Genomic DNA, 18987 nt, shown 5'->3' on the forward strand with positions numbered 1-18987 from the left:
GAGGGTATCATATGTGGCCTCTACCTTTAGTGCACGCATCCAATGATCAAAGTTAATTTGCTTTACCCTCTCAAATTCTATACAAGTCTGCCCAGGCTGTTTCCGGAGGTTCTGAAATTTCTGCCTGTAAGCTTCAGGGACCAACTCATAAGCAGCGAGAATAGCCTTTTTTGCCATCTCATAATATGCAGAAGCCTCCTCAGAAAGCATGGCATAAACTTCATGAGCTCTGCCCATCGATCTGCTTTGCATGAGCAGTTCTGATGAAAGGTCACAGACCATAACTCTGCATCTCTCTCCGCAGATGCTGCCTGACCTGCTGAGTATTTCCAGCACTTGCTGTTTTTATTATTGCATGAGCAGTGTCTAGCTTTCCTTCAGCCACTTCATCTGTATAGTTATCTTTTCAGATGAAATGAAAAATGCCTCTATGTCCCTTTCTTCAAACTTCGGGAGGGCTTACACAAATTTAAACAGCTCTCCACTAGGTCCTGGGTTGGAGTCAGGTCTTTCCACACCCGAATTTTCATCGGTGTCAAGGCCACTCTTTTTTTAGTTTTCGCTTTTTAAATTGGAATGTAATTTCTTGCTGCCTTTATGTATCTCTTTCTCTCTCTCTCTTGCAGCTCTGCTTGCTCCCTTTGAAATTCTAATTCATTTCTTTTTTTCTTTCAAGGTCGAGTTTTTTCATTTCTTTTTCCTGTTCAAGCTGCTTCATCTGCAGCTGAATTCTAGCTAATTCAACTGAATTACAATCTGGATTGCCTTTTCCTTCTTTCAATTTCAAGTCCTGTGCTCCTGCTTTAAATATGTCTGCTTTCTTAGCTCCTGTTTTTAACTCTAACTCCAAATTTTCTGCCAATTATTTTAGCCTAGCCTTGGTTAGGATTTTGAAATCACTCAGGGATACGTCCTCCCTCTCCAGAAAGGTCGTAGCAACTGACAAAGCCATTCTGGTAAACTTTACTCTAATGCACAAGAAACCTAGTGTTTTTCTTTTCATTTGTTCAATTATTCTTACCCCACTTACAATTGCACGTCATCGGCTTTGGGTTATCCCGCATGGAGCCCCGAATTATATGTTACGATCGAGGCTGGAGGTGTGCACGGCCTTTCTCTAGTTCCACCTCTCCACAGGTCACAACATATATTTAAATGTTTACCAAGTTACCGATACAGCCAATTATATACTCTATTTTTTCCAGAATAAAATCCACCACCCAGGTTTCTTTAATAAACAACAAAATTATTAATTTATTATAAAACAAGACCTATTCAGTAAAGATGCCAAGCATTAACACAGATTGAAATATGGAAGTACCCATCTAAGTTAGCCCAACACACACACACACACACCCAGGTTAAAGAAAAAATAAAGATGTTTTCTCTGTAGAGATCTCTTTACAAAAAGACAATAAAAACTTTGGCCAAATGCTTGTTAATTCTTGAAGGAAAAGGAGAAGATATGGAATGATATCATTTGTCCTTTTTCTGACATCCCAGTTATGTGTAGACGGCTGTCACTTGGATCTTTTTGGTGTCATTCTCCTCAGGCGCCGTCGAGGATTAGTCTGGCAGGCTTTGCAGGAGAAATGCAGCATTGGGTTTTAGCTATCACACTGGATTCTCAGGGTTTCTCAAAGAGGTGGAAAAAGGATGCTAGTGGCTTCTCTCAGCAGACTGATTCAAAACAATATCCAAAGCAGAACCAACTCTTTATCACCATAAATCTTGACATGTCACTTTTCTCTAAACAATTCCCCCTAGTCACCAAGGCTCCTGTTGTTGATTTGGCATAAGACACGTGACATCCAGTAACACCGTTTTTTTTAAGAAGCAGTCCAGCATCAATGGAATTTCCTCAGTCTTCCAAATGAATCCATTTTCACAATTTTAAACACGAGTCCTCAAAAAAAATTTTTTAAATGGAAGCACTTCCTTAACAATAAACACATGAGGGAGAAAAGAATAGAAGGATATGTTGATGTGGTCAGCTGAAGTAGGGTGGAGGAGGCTTGTGTGGAGCATAAACATGGCATGGACTTGTTGGGCCAAATGGCCTATTTCTGTGCAGTAAATACAATGCAACTGTGTAAGACACACGAGTCATTTAGGGTCTTCCCCCAAATCTGCCTCGATTCAGGATGTCAATTCAGGTACAGCCAAGACAGGATTTCAACCTGTAGGGAAGTGTGGACACAAACTGGTCTGTTACATTGCATTGGAGTGAAAACAGGCTTCTTACTGCAATACATTTAATTGGCTAACTTCCCCAATCAAGACCGGTATTTTGCCTACTCATCTGAAACAAAAACAGACACTGAATTACTAAGTTATAATGGAATAAGCCTTGTGCTTCCACTGTGTTGCTGTATTCTTAATTACGTAAGACTTAGACGTGTAAATTATTTATTTTAAGCAGTCTAAACCAGGAGTGTCCAAATTGGCCTGTGGAATACCTGCAGCCTTAACACTTGACAAACTGTCCCTTGAACTCAAGCTACTGACTCCTATTTGCATTTATTTCTTAAATGCTGATTTGTCCTTTTGGGGTTTTGTGGACCTGGAGGTATAGAAAGAGCTGTTCTTAGAACTGTTGCCTCATTGATGATTAAATACTACATCAGAACACCAAGATCTGTTAATGCCAGCAACTTGAGCTATGCACGTTAATGGGAACTTGAAGTTAAACTTTATGTTGCTCCTGAAGAGTGCAGGAGGGCATGCCAGGAGCAACACCAGGCATATCTAAAAATGAGGTGTCAGCTTGGTGAAGCTACAACACAGGACTATTTGCATACTAAACAGTAGAAGCAGCATGCAATAGACAGGGCTAAGCGATCCCACAACCAACAGATCAGATCTAAGCTCTGCAGTCCTGCCACATCCAGTCGTGAATGGTGGTGGACAGTTAACTGACAGGAGGAGGCTCCACAAACATCCCCATCTTCAACGATGGGGGAGCCCAGCACATTGATGCGAAAGACACAGGGCGGCGCAGTGGTTAGCACCGTAGCCTCGCAGCTCCAGCAACTCGGGTTCAATTCTGGGTACTGCCTGTGTGGAGTTTGCAAGTTCTCCCTGTGTCTGCGTGGGTTTTCTCCGGGTGCTCCGGTTTCCTCCCACATGCCAAAGACTTGCTGGTTGATAGGTAAATTGGCAATTATAAATTGCCCCTAGTATAGGTAGGTGGTAGGGAAATATAGGGACAGGTGGGGATGTGGTAGGAATGTAGGCACAGACTTGGTGGGCCGAAGGGCCTGTTTCAGTGCTGTATCTCTAAACTAAACTAAACAGGGCTGAAGCATTTGCATCCATCTTCAGCCACAAGTACTGAATGGATGATCCATCTTTGCCTCCTCCTGAGGTCCCAGCATCACAGATGCCAGTCTTCAGTCAATCCGGTTCACTCCACGTGATATCAAGAAACGGCTGAAGGCACTGGATGCTGCAAAGGCTATGGCCCTTGACAACATTCCAGCAATAGTACTGAAGACTTGTGCTCCAAAACTAGCCATGCCCCTAGCTGAGTTCTAGTACAGTCACAACATTGGCATCTACCTGGCAATGTGGAAAATTGCTCAGGTGTGCCTGTCTACAAAAAGCAGGACAAAGCTGACGCGGACAGTTATCGCCCTATCAGTCTATTCCCGATCATCGGCAAAGTGATGGAAGGGGTTGTCGACAGTGCTGTCAAGTGGTACTTGTTCAGCAGTAACCTGCTCAGTTCGGGTTCTGCCAGGGCCACTCAGCTGCTGACCTCATTACAGTTTTGGTCCAAATATGGACAAAAGAGCAGAACTCGAGGTGAGGTGAGAGTGACTGACCTTGGCATCAAGGCAGCATTTGACCGAGTATGGCATCAAGGAGCCCTAGCAAAACTGGAGTCAATGAGAATCGGGGAAAACACTCCACTGGTTGGAGTCATACCTACTGTAAAGGAAGATGGTTGTGGTTGTTGGAGGTCAATCATCAGTCCCAGGACATCACTGCAGGAGTTCCTCAGGATCATTCGTGTCCTAGGCCCAATCATCTTCAGCTGCTTCATCAGTGACCTCCCCTCAATCATAAGGTCAGAAGTGGGGATGTTCGCTGATGATTGCACAATGTTCAGTACCATTCCTGACTCTTCAGATATTGAAGCGGCCCGTGTCCATTTGCAGCATGACCTGGACAAAGTCCAGGCTTGGGCTGATGTGTGGCGCAAATGTTACTTGCCACTTAAGCGCCAGATAATGACCATCTCAAACAAGAGAGAATCTAACCATCTCCCCTTGACATTCAGTAGCATTACCATTGCTGAATCCCCCACCATCAATATCCTGGGGGTCACCATCGACCACAAACTGAACTGGACCAGCCACATAAGTACTTTGGCTACAAGACCAGGTCAGAGGCTGGGAATTCTGCAATGAGTAACTGGCCGCCTGACTCCCCAAAGCCTGTCCACCATCTACAAGGCCGAAGTGCAGTGTGATGGAAAACTCTCCACTCGCCTGGATGGGTGCAGCTCCATCAACAGTCAGGAAGCTTGACACCATCCAAGACAAAGCAACCTGCTTGATTGGCACCCCATCCATCACCTTTAACATTCACTCCCTCCACCACCGATGCACAGTGGCAGCAGTGTGTACCATCTACAAGATGCACTGCAGCGTCTCACCAAGGCTGCTTTGACAGCACCTTCCAAACCCGCGACCTCTACCACTTAGAAGGATAAGGGCAGCAGATGCATGGGAACACCGCCACCTGCAAGTTCCCCTCCAAGCCACACACCATCCTGACTTGGAACTATATTGGCGTTCCTTCACTGTCGCTGGGTCAAATTCCTGGAACTCCCCTGCCTAACAGCACTGTTGGTGTACTTACACCCCACTGACTGCAGCGGTTCAAGAAGGCAGCTCACCACCATCTTCTCGAGGGCAAATAGGGATGGGCAATAAATGCTGGCCTAGCTAGCAACCCCCACATCCCCCAAACGAATAAAAAAGCCCAGAGGCCCACAATAACAAAAAGCTTGAATGCTCCTGCTCTAAATCACTTTTAAAACAAGTACTTTTTGTCCAAAATGGATGGATTTAATCAGTCAAATGGTTTACAATACATCAGAACACCAGCGTATACCCATCTATTATTTTAGTTCATTTGTTTTACTTGTACCTGAAGTTTAAAAATGAAGAGCAATAAGAAAATTGATGATGTTTTCAGGTTATGTTTTAAAGACAATGCTACATGAAATATCAATGATAAGTACTTGTATTTTCATTTTCAGGAGCTGCCTGGAAATAGCGTCCTCCTGGTCTATCTGTCAGCTACTGGCGTGTTTCCTACAGGTCGTTGTGATTATGAAGGTATAGTAAAGGAATATTTCCTGTCATTTTCAGGGCTTGAATTGAGTTGAGAATGATTAAACATCCCAATTTGCAGGGAAGGGGACTGGGAGATTTGGTTGAACACAGGAGAATTTTAAAAAATGTTCAACTTTTTTTATTTGTTCATGGGATCTGCGCGTTACTGGCAAGGGCAGCATTTATTGTCCATCCCTAATTGCCCTCGAGAAGGTAGTGATGAGCCATCTTCTTGAACTACCGTAGTCCATGTACATTGTCCAAGTACATCCTCACTGGTTTTAGGGAGGGAGCTCCAGAATTTTGACCCAGCGACAGTGAAGGAACGGCAATATAGTTCCATGTCAGGATGGTGTGTGGCTTGGAGGGGAACTTGCAGGTGGTGGTGTTCCTATGTGTCTGCTGCCCTTGTTCTAGGTGGTAGAGCTCAAGGGTTTGGAAAGTACTGTCAAAGGAGCTTTCGTGAGTTGCCACAGTGCATCTTGTAGATGGTCCAAACTGCTGTCACAGTGCACCATTGGTGGAGGGAGTGAATGTTTGTGGTGGTGAATGGGGTGCCAATCAAGTGGGCTGCTTTGACTTTGATGGAGTCAAGCTTCTGGAGTGTTGGAGCTGCACCCATCCATGCGAGTGGAGAGTTTTCCTTCATGCTGCACTTAGGCCTTGTAGATGGTAGACAGTCTTTGGGGAGTCAGGCAGCGAGGTACTCATTGCAGAATTCCCAGCCTCTGACCTGCTTTTATAGCCACATTATTCACATGGCTGGTCTAGTTAAGTTTCTGGTCAATGGTGACTGCTCCACCCCACCTCTCCCCAGAATGTTGATTGTAGAGGATTCAGCGATGTTAATGCAATTAAACATCAAGGGGAGATGGTTAGATTCTCTCTTGTTGAAGATAGTCATTGCCTGGCTTGTGTCAACAATGGAGCTTTTTTTACACATTAGTGAGTACAAAAACAAAATAATTTCCCTGAGACAGTTGGGAATTTGTATTCTGTTGGTTTCTTTGCTCTTTTGTCTTGAAATTTGTTCTGTTTCCAAAAAAATGAAATTGTTCTTCTGGTCTTCTTCCAGTCAGATCTTGAAGCTTTCATGTTTTAAAACACCATTTCATCATTTTAAAGTTTAATCAAGTCTCCCCTGCATCTGTTTTTTGTTTTAAAGGATAAGGGCTCCTTGAGCCTATCGTTCTAGCAAAGACTTTTTATACTTATTAATTTAGTGGCCCTGCTCTGAACCTTTTCTCAGGCCTCCATATCTCCAGACGTGAGTGGTGTTCCGCATGGGCTTAAACAGGGTCTTGTCTAAGGAAATTTTAGTGCTCTTAATATTGGATCGTCCTAGTTATACATCCTAATGCTCTATTTGCTTTTGCTATAGCCTCTTAGCATTGTCATAGAGTAACTGTTTATGGCTCTTTTAGAAACTCATGCACTATAGCATGCTTGTTTCTCCCTTTGAACAGGCATTATGTACATGCTTGGCATTTGCCCTATCCACATGCATTACACTACATTTATTTACCTTAACTGTCATCTGCCAGACGTATGCTCATTCTCCATCGCATCTAGATTAGATTATCTTTTTTTCTCTTAAGGGCTCTGACACCAGCAGAGAGATTCATTCTGTTCTGTCTGTTTACGGAACCACTCCAATGTCTTTATCCGGATCGTTGATATAAATCATGAAGACAAACTGCTTTAACGTTGTCCCTGTATAATTCCGCTTGTGCCTAGTATTACGACCGCGGTGGAAGCAACGCACTGTTAATTCAGTCCCGTCACTCTACAGGTCGCCGCATATTATTAAGTTTTCACCAAATCGGAAAAAACAGCCAAATTAAACACTCCAGTATCCCCAGAATGAAACAGACGAAACCGAGTATCTTCAGACAACAACAAATTAACTATTCATTAAAAAACTAAATTTTATTTAGAGATACAGCACTGAAACAGGCCCTTCGGCCCACCGAGTCTGTGCTGATCAACAACCCTACTGTAATCCCATATTCCCTACCACCTACCTACATTAGGGGCAATTTTTTATAATGGCCAATTTACCAATCAACCTACAAGTCTTTGGTTGTGGGAGGAAACCAGAGCACCCGGCGAAAACCCACGCGGTCACAGGGAGAACTTGCAAACTCCGCACAGGCAGTACCCAGAATCGAGCCCGGGTCCCTGGAGCTGTGAGGCTGCGGTGCTAACCACTGCGCCATTGTGCCGCCCAAATCTTCAACACTATTAATATAAACCTATGTCTAAAGATCTTGTAACTGCTTAATTTAATCTAACCCCCGCATGCACGCACATACGTTCAAAAATAACAGTGGTCCAGTTTTAACGATAGCTAATTTTTAAAAAACCTGTCTCTTAAGAATAAAATGAAGAAGTAAGTTTTTCGTTTTATATTCCTGATGAATGAAGTCTTCGAATGTGAAGATAATCAAATTTCACTCAAAATCTTTATCCGGATTTGATGAAAATACTCTGTGTTCTTGACAGGCATTCAAACAGTTTGGCTGCAGTAGCATTAAACAGTTCTTTCAATGATGAGCACAGCAATACAAATAATTTGTTGAACAAGAAAAGCTTTTCTTTCTTGTTCAAGGAATTAACTTGGCTTGTATCTTGGTAGAATTTTTCTTGAGAGAGAATAAAACAGCTCCTTTCTTCAGATCGCCCGCTAGAAAAACTCTCTCAGAACTAACTGGTTCAAACTGGTCTCTGCCAGCTCCACACAGAGTCATATTGGACACATCATACCATGTGACCTGCTGTTGCTCAGGGTAACCAAAATGCAGCTGTGGTAACTGTGTCCCAAGATTTCTAGAATCTTCTCTCTCTTAAAGGTACACTATTTTTAACAGTCTTAAAGGCACACACGCAGTTTTTAATCCAAAAAGAAAAAAATAGTACAAGTCCATGCAGAACTGCTAGAATTACTGACCACTCTCTGTTTACGAGAGCACAGTGAATTCTCTATCCAATCCAGGTTCTAACCTCCAATCCCACAAGGCTCTACCTTATACTGTAATATAGTGTGTGACACCTTGTCAAAAACTTTGAAAGTCAAAATATACAATGGCTTTTGAACTACCTTCATCCATCAACCTAGTAATCTTCTTGAGGAATTTAACTATGCTGCTGAGAGATGGCCTTTACTGGATGCCATACTGCATGTCCTTTATAATCCATACTCCATCAAGTTGTTCGTATAGAGTATCCTGAATGATCCATTATAGAATCCTAGAATGATGTAGCACAGAAAGAGGCCATTTGGTCCATCATGCATGTGCTAGCTCTTTGAAAGCTATCCAAATAATCACACTTCCCTACTCTTCCCTCAACACTCTGTAAATTGGTCTCCTTCATGCATTTATCTAATTCCCTTTTAAAAGTTATTTTTGAATCTGCTTCCACCACCCTTTCAGGCAGTGCATTTCAGATCATCATAATTCACTGTGTAAAAAATATTTTTCTCATGTTGTCTCTGGTTCTTTGCCAATTATCTTAAATCTGTGTTCTCTGGTTATATAGACCCGTCTGCCACTTGAAACAGTTTCCCCTTATTTACTCTTAACAAAACCCTTCATGATTTTAAGACAATGCAACCACTAGATGGCGCAGTACTTGCACATGCGTAAATGCAAGTTCTTCAACTGGGACGTCAGTGTCTGTGACGTTCAGGCAGTTGCCAGGATTAAAGATGGTGCTGCTCAATTTATCCCAGGAAATGCTTATGGCTAGATTGTTCTAGCAAACTAACCTTACATTAGGTTGGATGGAAGCCCAGTAATATGCTATGTAGTTAAAGGATACTAAGTGTGATCCTCAGATCCATTTAATATTCCAGTAATCCTATTAAATACAAAAGGAATTTTATGAATGCATTTCCATTGGAAGATAGTGAATTGTCACCCCGATTGAAAATTGGGCAGAGTATAAAATGTGCTGCCAATATGTTATTGTGATTCGTTTATGACTGACCAGGAGTGATTTCACCCGAATGCAGCTACTAGCTCCCGCCACACTGGCCACTCTTTCCCCCATCGGCAACTCGCTTTCTCCCCCTCTCCCCACCGGCTGCTTCCCCACCCCCCCCCCCCCCCCCCTCTCAGCCACTCGCTCCAGACATAGCTGCTCAGCAACCCCCACTCCCCTGCCCATTGTTCCCCGCTCACGCCACACCGCTCGCTCTCCGCACCCGCCCCTCCCCCAGCTGCTAGTAATTGGCCACGCCGCTTCCCTGCTCTCATTCACTCGTTCCCATGTTTGATCATTGTCCACGCTGCTCAAAGAAGCAAGGCAGACTGCAAGGGGTGACAGGGCGACACAGAAGCGAGTGGCCGAGAGGAGGGAAGTGGCGCAGCCCAGAGCTAGGGGCTGAAGGAATGGGGGTGGTGGTGGCAGGGAGAGAGCGGCCGGAGAGTGGGATGGTGCAAAGCAAGGAGCAATCAGCCAGGGGGGTGGGGGTGCGGAGCAGCGAAGTCTGGACCGTGCGGCTCATGGGGAGGAAGTATCGAGGCCTGGAGCAAGTTGCCGAGGGGGGAGAGCGGCTAATGGGGCGGGGGTGAGTGACGGGGTTCGGGCTCCAGCCTCAAAATCTCCCATTCAGCCGCTTTCTCCAGCCGAGTGGGGGGCTGGATACCTGATGACGCTTTATTGCACATGTGCGAAGATGGACTAGGCGCTGATATGCGATGATGTCATCCCGCGCATGCGCCACTTAGTCCTGGCAAGATGTACCTGCGCATGTGCACGCTTAGCGCATTCCTGATGACGTAAGCGGGCCGCTGCGTTGTCAGGAATCACTTTGTGATCTTAAACACATCTAACAAATCACTCCTTAACCTTCTCTGCTCTAAGCAGAACAATCCCAGTTTCTCTAGTCTTTCAACGTAACTGAAGTCCTTCATCCTTTGTACTATTCTAGTAAATATTCCCACCCTCTCAAAGGCCTTGATCTGCTTCCTAAAGTGTGGTGCCCAGAACTGGCCACTGTACTCCAACTGGGGCCTAACAGTGCATTATAAAGGTTTAGCATAACTTCCTTGTTTGTGTTCCTTCTATTATTATTCCTTCTAGCAACCTCTATCACTGACCAAGCTCATAGGCCTATCATTTTCCATTTCTAACTTCTTTCCCTTTTTGAATCTTGGTGTAACCTGAGCCTCCTTCCAGTCATCAGGTAGGGGGCCCGGCTCCTCCCGGCCATCCGTTAGGGGGCCTGACTCCAGTGAGTTATTGAATATATGAGCAACTACAACTTGCATTTTTAAAAATTCAATTATGGGACGTGGGCATCACTGGCTAAGCCAGCATTTATTGCCGTTGAGAAGGCAGTGGTGAGCTGCCTTCCTGAACCGCTGCGGTCCATGTTGGGTAGGTACACCCACAGTGCTGTACGGAAGGGAGTTCCAGGATTTTGACCCATCGACAGTGACGAAACGGCGATATAGTTCCAAGTCAGGATGGTGTGTGACTTGGACGGGAACTTGCAGGTGGTGGTGTTCCCATGCAGCTGCTGTCCTTGTCCTTCTAGGTAATAGAGGTCGCGGGTTTGGAAGATGCTGTCTAAGGAGCCTTGATGCATTGCTGCAGTGCATTTTTTAGATGGTACGCACTGCTGCCACTGTGTGTCAGTGGTGGAGGAAGTGAATTTTTGTGGATGGGTGCCTTTAACTTAGTAAAATGTCTGAAAGTGCATCACAGGAGAAATTTCTAACACAATTTGACACTTTGCTACATAAAGGAATAATAGGACAGGTGACCAAAAGCTTGGTCAAAGACGTAGATTTTAAGGAGTGTCATGAAGGAGGAGAGAGCTAGCTATAGAGTTTTGAGAGGTTAGAAAGAGAATTCTAATACTTGGGGCTGAGCAAACTGAAGCACCAATGATGAGATGATGGAAATTGGGTATGCGCAAGAGACCAGAATTAGGAGCGCAGAGATCTCAGGGGTTGTAGGACTGAAGGAAATTACAGAGATAGGGAGGGGGCAAGGCCATGGAAGGATTTGACGTAAGGATGAGAATTTAAATTAAACTTTCTTGCCTTGTTTTGTGAAATTGTTAATTTCTTGCTTTGCTGTGATTCCACAGGTTATAGTTGCCCTTTGGTACCTTGCCCAAATAGTTGTTCTTTGTATGTAAATCTTGACAAGGTGTGCCATGCTATTCACCCATGGTGAACATAGCCTGATTCTGTCCTCAGCAAACATCCACATGTATGCACTTCCAACTGTGGTCTTTTAGATAGCAAACAGGAATGGAAATTTTGGTGCTGATTTGCCTCTGTTAACCCATGGGTACTCTGGCCATTTAAAGCGCACATACTGCTACCCAGTTGAAATCTGTAAATTCACATTTTAGGAATTTAATGTGGATATTCTTTATGAAACATCAAGAGAATTGTCTCTAATTATTAACCTCACAGTCACGTTCTTGAAATTATAATACAATAATTCTAATTGTTACTTCAGATTTATATTTTATATTTGCCTAATAAGGCCGAGTTTTGTTTGGAGTAACTGCCCCACTGACTGGCACTGCAGTGTTGTAATATCACAGTTACCAGGCAACATTTTAACACATTTGATATTTAATTTCCTCTCCTTCTACCCACAGCCTCCTTAATCCGTCATCTTCGCTATCCTCATTCACCCTTGTGTCAGAATGATGGAGTAACATGTCTATTAGTATTTGCTACTGATCCACTAACAGAAACACTTGAGTTTAAGTAATTCAGAATGTATCCCTTTGGGGAACCTGAGTACAAGTACTAGAGAAAAATGGAATTTGTTTTTTGAATTTCGTCGTTCAGAGACCGATACTTCAACATTGTCACCACTAAGCTGTTCCAGTGCTGTCATTTATTAACACAACCCACATTAGGGAGCAAAAATATTGGATAGTCCCAAGTAGGCACAAATGCATAACTTGCGTAACTGCTTTTAGTTTTTTTAAAAAAAGGTAATGAGACTTATTTTTAAAATCACGGACCCAGTGGTTGGTATTAGGACCCCTCCTCTTCCTGATTTATTTAATGACCTAGACTTTGATGTACAGGGCACAGTTTCAAAATTTGCGGATGATGCAAATCTTGGAAGCATTATGAACAGTGAGGAAGATAGTGTAGAACTTCTAAAGGAGATGGACAGGTTGGTATAATTGGCGGACAAGTGGCAGATGGAATTTAATACAGAGACGTGTGAAGTGATTCATTTTGGTAGGAAGAATGTGGAACGACAATATAAACAAAAAGGTACAATTCTAAAGGGGATGCAGGAGCAGAGGGACCTGGGTGCACATGTGCCTAAGTCATTGAAGGTGGGAGGACAGGTTGAGAGAGTGGTTAATGAAGCATACAGCATCGTAAGCTTTATTAATGGGGGCATAGAGTACAAAAGCAAGCAAGTTATTTTAAACTTGTATAAAACACTGGATTGGCCTCAACTGGAGTTATTGTGTCCAGTTCTGGATGCCACACTTTAGGAACGATGGGAGGGCATTAAAGAGAGTTCTGAAAAGATTCATGAGAATGGTGCTAGGGATGAGGAACTTCAGTTACATGGATAGATTGGAGAAGTTGGGATTGTTTTCCTTGGAGAAGAGAAGGTTGAGAGGAGCTTTGTTGGAAGATTAAAGAATGAGAATAGTACAGGAGTGAGAGATGACCTTGGTTCAGAAAAGCAAGATATAGAATCATTTTAGGTAGGGATAAGAAATAGTAAAGGAAAGAAATCACTTGTGGGAGTAGTTTTTGGCCGCTAACAGTAGCCACACTGTAGGACAGAATATACGTGAATAAGCCCCCATTATTTATAAGAAAGCAACGGCAATAATTGTGGGCAACTTTAATCTTTGTATAGATTGGACGAATCAAATTGGCAAAGGTAGCCTGGAAGATGAGTTCATAGAGTGTCTTCAGGACGATACCTCAGAGCAATATGTTCTAGAGCAAACCAAGGAGCAGGATATTTTAGACCTGGTATTGTGTAATGAGACAGGATTAATTCATGACCTCATAGTAAGTGAGCCTCTAGGCAACTGTAATCATAACATGATAGAATTTCACATTCAGTTTGAGGGTGAGAAATGTGGGTCTAAGTCTAGTGTCTTTTATACTTGTAATTGCCTTTATTTAAGCTTATGAAGACAGAGTTGGCTAAAGTGGACTGGGAAAATAGGTTAAAAGGTAGTATGGTGGAGAAGCAGTGGCAGACATTTAAGGAGATATATTCCATTGAGAAAGAAAGACTGAGAAGAATGCACCATCTGTGGCTAACTAAGTAAGTTAAGGATAATATCAAATTGAAAGAAAATGTGTTCAATACTGTGAAGAAGATTGGTAGGTTAGAAAATTGGACAAATTTTAGAAACCAGCAAAAAGTGACTAAGAAAAAGGAGGGAGAAATTTCCTCATGTCCCCTCTAATCCTTCTACCAATCACCTTTTAATCTGTGCCCTCTGGTAATTTACCTTTCCGCTAGGCGAAACAGGTTCTTCCTGTCTATCTAGGCCGCTCATAATTTTGTACACCTCAATTAAGTCACCCCTCAGCCTCCTCTGGTCTAAGGAAAACAACCCCAGCCTATCCAATCTTTCCTCATAGTAGCTGCAATTTTCAAGACCTGGCGACATTCTTGTAAATCTCCTTTGTACTCTCTCCAGAGCAACTATGTCCTTCCTTTAATGTGGTGACCAGAACTGTACACAATACTCTAGCTGTGGCCTAACCAACATTTTATTCAGTTCCAGCATTACATCCCTGCTTTTGTATTCTATACCTTGGTCAATAAAGGAAAGCATTCCATATGCCTTCTTTACCACTCTATCTACCTGTCCTGCCACCTTCAGGGACCTGTGGACATGCACTCCAAGGTATCTCACTTCTTCTACCCCTCTCAATATCCTACTGTTTATTGTGTATTCCCTCGCTTTATTTGCCCTCCCCAAATGCATTACATCACACTTCTCTGGCTTGAATTCCATTTGCCTCTTTTCCACTCACTCAACCGAACCATTGATATCATTCTGGAGTCTACAGCTATCCTCCTCACTATCAACTACACAGCCAATTTTTGTGTCATCAGCAATTTCCCAATCGTGCCTCCCACATTTAAGTCCAAATCATTAATATATACCACAAACAGCAAGGAACCCAACACTCAGCCCTGTGGATCGCCACTGGAAACCACTTTCCATTTGCAAAAATATCCGTCGACTGCTACCCTTTGTTTCCTGTCACTGAGCCAATTTTGGATTACAACCTGTAATCCACATTCTCCTGTATCCCATGGGCTTTCATTTTTCTAACCAGTCTGCCATGTGGGACCTTGTCAGATGCCTTACTGAAATCCATGTAGACCACATCCACTGCGCCCTCATCAATCCTCCTTGTTACTTCCTCAAAAAACTCAATCAAGTTAGTGAAACATGACCTTCCCTTAACAAATCTATGCTGACTGTCCCTGGTTAATCTGTGCCTTTCTAAATGGCAGCTTATCCTGTCTCTCAGAATTGATTTCTAATAATTTACTCACCACTGAGGTCAGACTAATGGACCTATAATTATTTGGATTATCCCTTGTACTGTTTTTAAATAATGGTACAATGTTCGCAGACCTCCAATCCTCTGGCATCTCGCCCATATCCTTTGAGGATTTCTGGAAGAACTTATAATCCTTTCTATTTAGTTTTATTTTACCGGAATAAATCTGGAAATAACTTATTTGATATCTAGTCCTAAAGAAATAAATTGGGTCATATTTTAAAGATAAGTTGTGGTTGAATAAAAATATACTTTTACTACATTGAAATATCTATCTCGCAAATTAAGTTTTCTCAGCATGCTTACATTTATATTCAAGTGTCAATATTATTATTGACTTGAAGGGTCACTGACCTGAAACGTTAACTCTGCTTCTCTCTCCACAGATGCTGAAACCTGCTGAGTATTTCCAGCATTTCTTGTTTTTATTTCAATATTATTATTGTTCATTAAAAGTTACGGCATAAAACATAAGATTTATTTACCTTTTTTATGGGTTGTAGTATCCTTCCTTTGTTTATCATTTCCCAAGGTACTATAGGTATTGTTCTTTACTGCACTCCCTCTTTAAGAGGGGCATTGTTGATAAAAGAAATATAAGGGTAGAAATTACTAAGAGGTATTTTGAGGCTTTCACATTCCTATAACGTCTAATTTCTGACATTGATTTTCTATAACACTTTTTCATGCTGAGGATGTTCATGGAATGGGATTAAGAGGAATCAGGAGTGTATCCACTCACCGAAGGGGTCTTTTCCTGGATTAATTTTATGGCAAGGATTGCCTTTGTAATGTGAACTACAGAATATATTGTGCCCATGTAAGGCCATCAAAATTATACATGAAGAACGATGGTTCAGAAGAACTGGGAACAAAGATCCAAAATATTAATTACTATTCTTCCTATGTTTTGGTAATCTGGAGTGAAAAGCTCAGCCGCTGTTATGCTTAAACTTAACATTTCTTGCACAAGATCCCAAATTAGGAATTTTGACTGCGGGGTGTCTATAATAGCTTATTACAAGACTTTCTTCCATGTTTTTTAAATGGTTAATTTGGGCAAATATTGGTTTCTGCTTCTCAGTGTTTCATAACTAGTTTTATGTGGTGGAGTGGGTGGAGGAAGAGTAAGATAAAATCTGTGTGTCCGAGAGTCCTATTTTAACTTGTTCAAAACCCATTCACTTACACAAGAGTTAAAATTGGGCCCTGTGTGTCTGACACCTGGACAAGAATTTTATCCTGGTGGCGGGCCGTAAGGCAGGGCGATGAGGGAGGTGGTTGGGGGTGGGAGGTGAATGACCCAGCCTCAGTCCTCTGTTGGACCCCTTGTGGCCCTTATGTTTTGGATTTTAGAATAGGATTACCAAATGGTGGAGAGGTAATGCCTTCCATTCACAACTATTAAACAGATAACGGAAGTGTCATATAAAAAAAGAATTTCTTCCTGCATAATGAAGTATTCTTAGTGAGTTTAGAAAAACCTAAAGTCCTCTTAAATTTTATTGTAATAGAAGGATAATAAATCAGAAAGTCAATGATTGAAGACATTTTTAAAAATACATTAATTTATCCTTATGAAATAATGCTTTCATCTACACCCATGGGACAATTTAAGATCCATAAATAGCTCTATACTGTGTTGCATTATCAAATCAGTTAAATGTAGATTTACATATCTGTGGAATTCTTTACCTCAATGATTGTTACAAACATGAAGTGAGTTGTTATGTTGAGAATTTATAATACATTTGTTAACAGCTAGTTTTGATCAAAATGATTTTTAAGAAACTGGATGACAATTTGTAACTGCATTTAACAATCATATGGACTTTAAAGTGTGTATCTCGCTGCTGATTATCAAATGTTTTGTTAAGATTTGCAATGCAATTGCTGGACGGGTGGTGGAATCAGATTCCATAGGAACTTTTAAAAGGCTGTACATGTACTTGAAGAGGACTGATTTGTAGGATTATGGATAAAAAGCTGGAGTGTGGGACTAAATTGGACAGTTTTTCAAAGAACTGGCACAGCTGGCACAAGTGTGGTGGGCCGAGTAGCCTCTTTCTGTCCTGTATGATTCTGTGTTAAACTGGAATGTATGATTTTGCACTAATCACTGCACCATTCAAATCAAAAGGTATAAAGGTTTTAGTATTCATAATTTTTAATAGGGAAAATGCAGAATCCATTGTACATTTTATGTGAACATTACTTCAGGGCCATTTGACTAAAATCTATTTTTCAGTGTAATCTCCCCACTCTTAATGAACAGATGGCCTCTTCTGGTATTGCTTCACAGGATCATTATCAAACAAAATTTAAACCACATAAGGAGATATTAGGAAAGGTAAGCAAAAGCTTGGTCAAAGAGAGAGGTTTTAAAGAGTCCCTTAAAGTGGGAAAGAGGTAGAGTGCTGGAGAAGTTTATGGAGGGATTTCTAGAGTTTGGAGCTTCAGCAGCTGAAGGCACAACTGTCAGTGGTGGAGCGATTAAAATCAGGGATGCACAAGAGTTGCAAGAATTGGAGACTGCAGAGAATGAAGAAGGCTGTAGGGCTAAAGGAAGTTATGGTGTTGGAGAGGGACAGGGCCATGGAACTTCTTGTAGTCCCTGGGTGTTCCTGCAATAAATGAAGAATGCTATAACTATTAAACTCTGGTATCATGAACTCATTAAACTCTGGTATCATGAACTCATGTTTGTTCAACATGTTGTGATGAGCAAAAAGTAATGCAACAGTGCTTATGCACAACAGGAGTGGGGACACCAATCCCAGCTAAATCAGGAACAAACTAAGATGACATAAAATGTGCTTGCATCTTGTGTGAATGTTTGTTTTTCTGTTTAGGTCCATATGATTTTGGTGGTGTACTCACCAACAATAATCGTGATGCAGGAAGCATGGAAGTAATACAAAAACGTAACAATTCATTTAAAGAAATGCACTGGTAGGTCAACAGGGTATTTAGTTCAGTTTCATTACAGGTCTTATGAAGTAATGCACTGAACCTTTTATGTCAGGATGTGTCCAACATGATTACTACAATTTGCAGCAATTCTAAATTCCATATAACAAGGATGTTATGGAGTCAGACCAGAGTAACCCATGAGTGACAATGTCATAAGCAAATTAAAAAACCTGCCAAGAATTTTTTATAATTGATGTACCACCACATTTTAAGTGTTGACAAATATTAGCACTTCCACACCACCCACCATCCCCAACTTTACCTTTCATTTCCTTAAAGTGATTATGACTGCTGGGGAATTGTTCCAACAACAGGTTTTTATAGAAACATCGGCTGGAATTTTATAGCCCCCCACAACGAGCGGGCTGGTGGCGAGGTGGTTGGGGGGGCGTTCCCGATGCCTTCCCACCTCCGCTGCAATTTTACGTGGGGAGGCGGCGGCGAGAAATGGCCCGCCTGCCCCAGGCCAATCAAGGCCCTCAAGTGGCTAATTAACTACCACTTAAGGGTCTCCTCCCACCACTGCTGATATTTTACCCACGGCAGCCGGATGGTAAAGGCCCCAAGAACACCACCAGGTAAAACCTGGCATCCTTCTTGTGGGCTGGGGGCGGCCCTCCTGATCGGGCACCCCCCAAAACCCCAACTGCACAACACCCACCACCCCCCCACCCTTCCCTCGCCGGGGCCCGGACAATTGTCCCTTGGTTCCAGGGCCATCCTTCACCTTGCTTGCGTGGCTGGGTGTAGTCCCAGCAGTGGCCATCGCTCCCAGTGGCGCTCCATTAGGTGGGACCTCCTGCCTCAAGGAGGTGTAAGTCCCACCCAAGGCCAAATAAGGGCCTGGGGAGCGGGGCCTCCCGTCCAACATAAAATTCCAGCCATTATCTGTATTTCAATAATTCTATCTTGATTCTCGTAGTTCTCTTTATCCTCTGCACTGTCCCTAGATGAGTTGGTGATTTGTAGATTAACGATTGCCCTAATTGCAGTAATCTGTTTGCTGCATTACACATATGCCTTGTGTTTTCCCCATTCACTTCAGAGTTAAACAAAGGCTGGGTTTAGATATTACGATAATTACATGGTTTAGTCTTCATAGCAAATCTTTT

The 18987-nt window shown here is 42.5% G+C and overlaps 1 protein-coding gene across 4 annotated transcripts in view; it reads left to right on the top strand.

Annotated features, from left to right (window-relative positions):
* scai (suppressor of cancer cell invasion) overlaps positions 1-18987 on the top strand; it is a 226242-nt gene that overhangs the window by 174063 nt on the left and 33192 nt on the right. For all 4 annotated transcript variants that reach the window (XM_068012493.1, XM_068012492.1, XM_068012494.1 and 1 more), the window contains 2 exons: positions 5273-5351; positions 17755-17854. In XM_068012493.1, coding sequence (XP_067868594.1) covers positions 5273-5351; positions 17755-17854 — 179 coding nt within the window. The remainder of the gene's footprint in view (positions 1-5272; positions 5352-17754; positions 17855-18987) is intronic.

The sequence above is a fragment of the Heterodontus francisci genome, chromosome 32, assembly GCF_036365525.1.
Source record: "Heterodontus francisci isolate sHetFra1 chromosome 32, sHetFra1.hap1, whole genome shotgun sequence".
Classification (NCBI taxonomy): Eukaryota; Metazoa; Chordata; class Chondrichthyes; order Heterodontiformes; family Heterodontidae; genus Heterodontus; species Heterodontus francisci.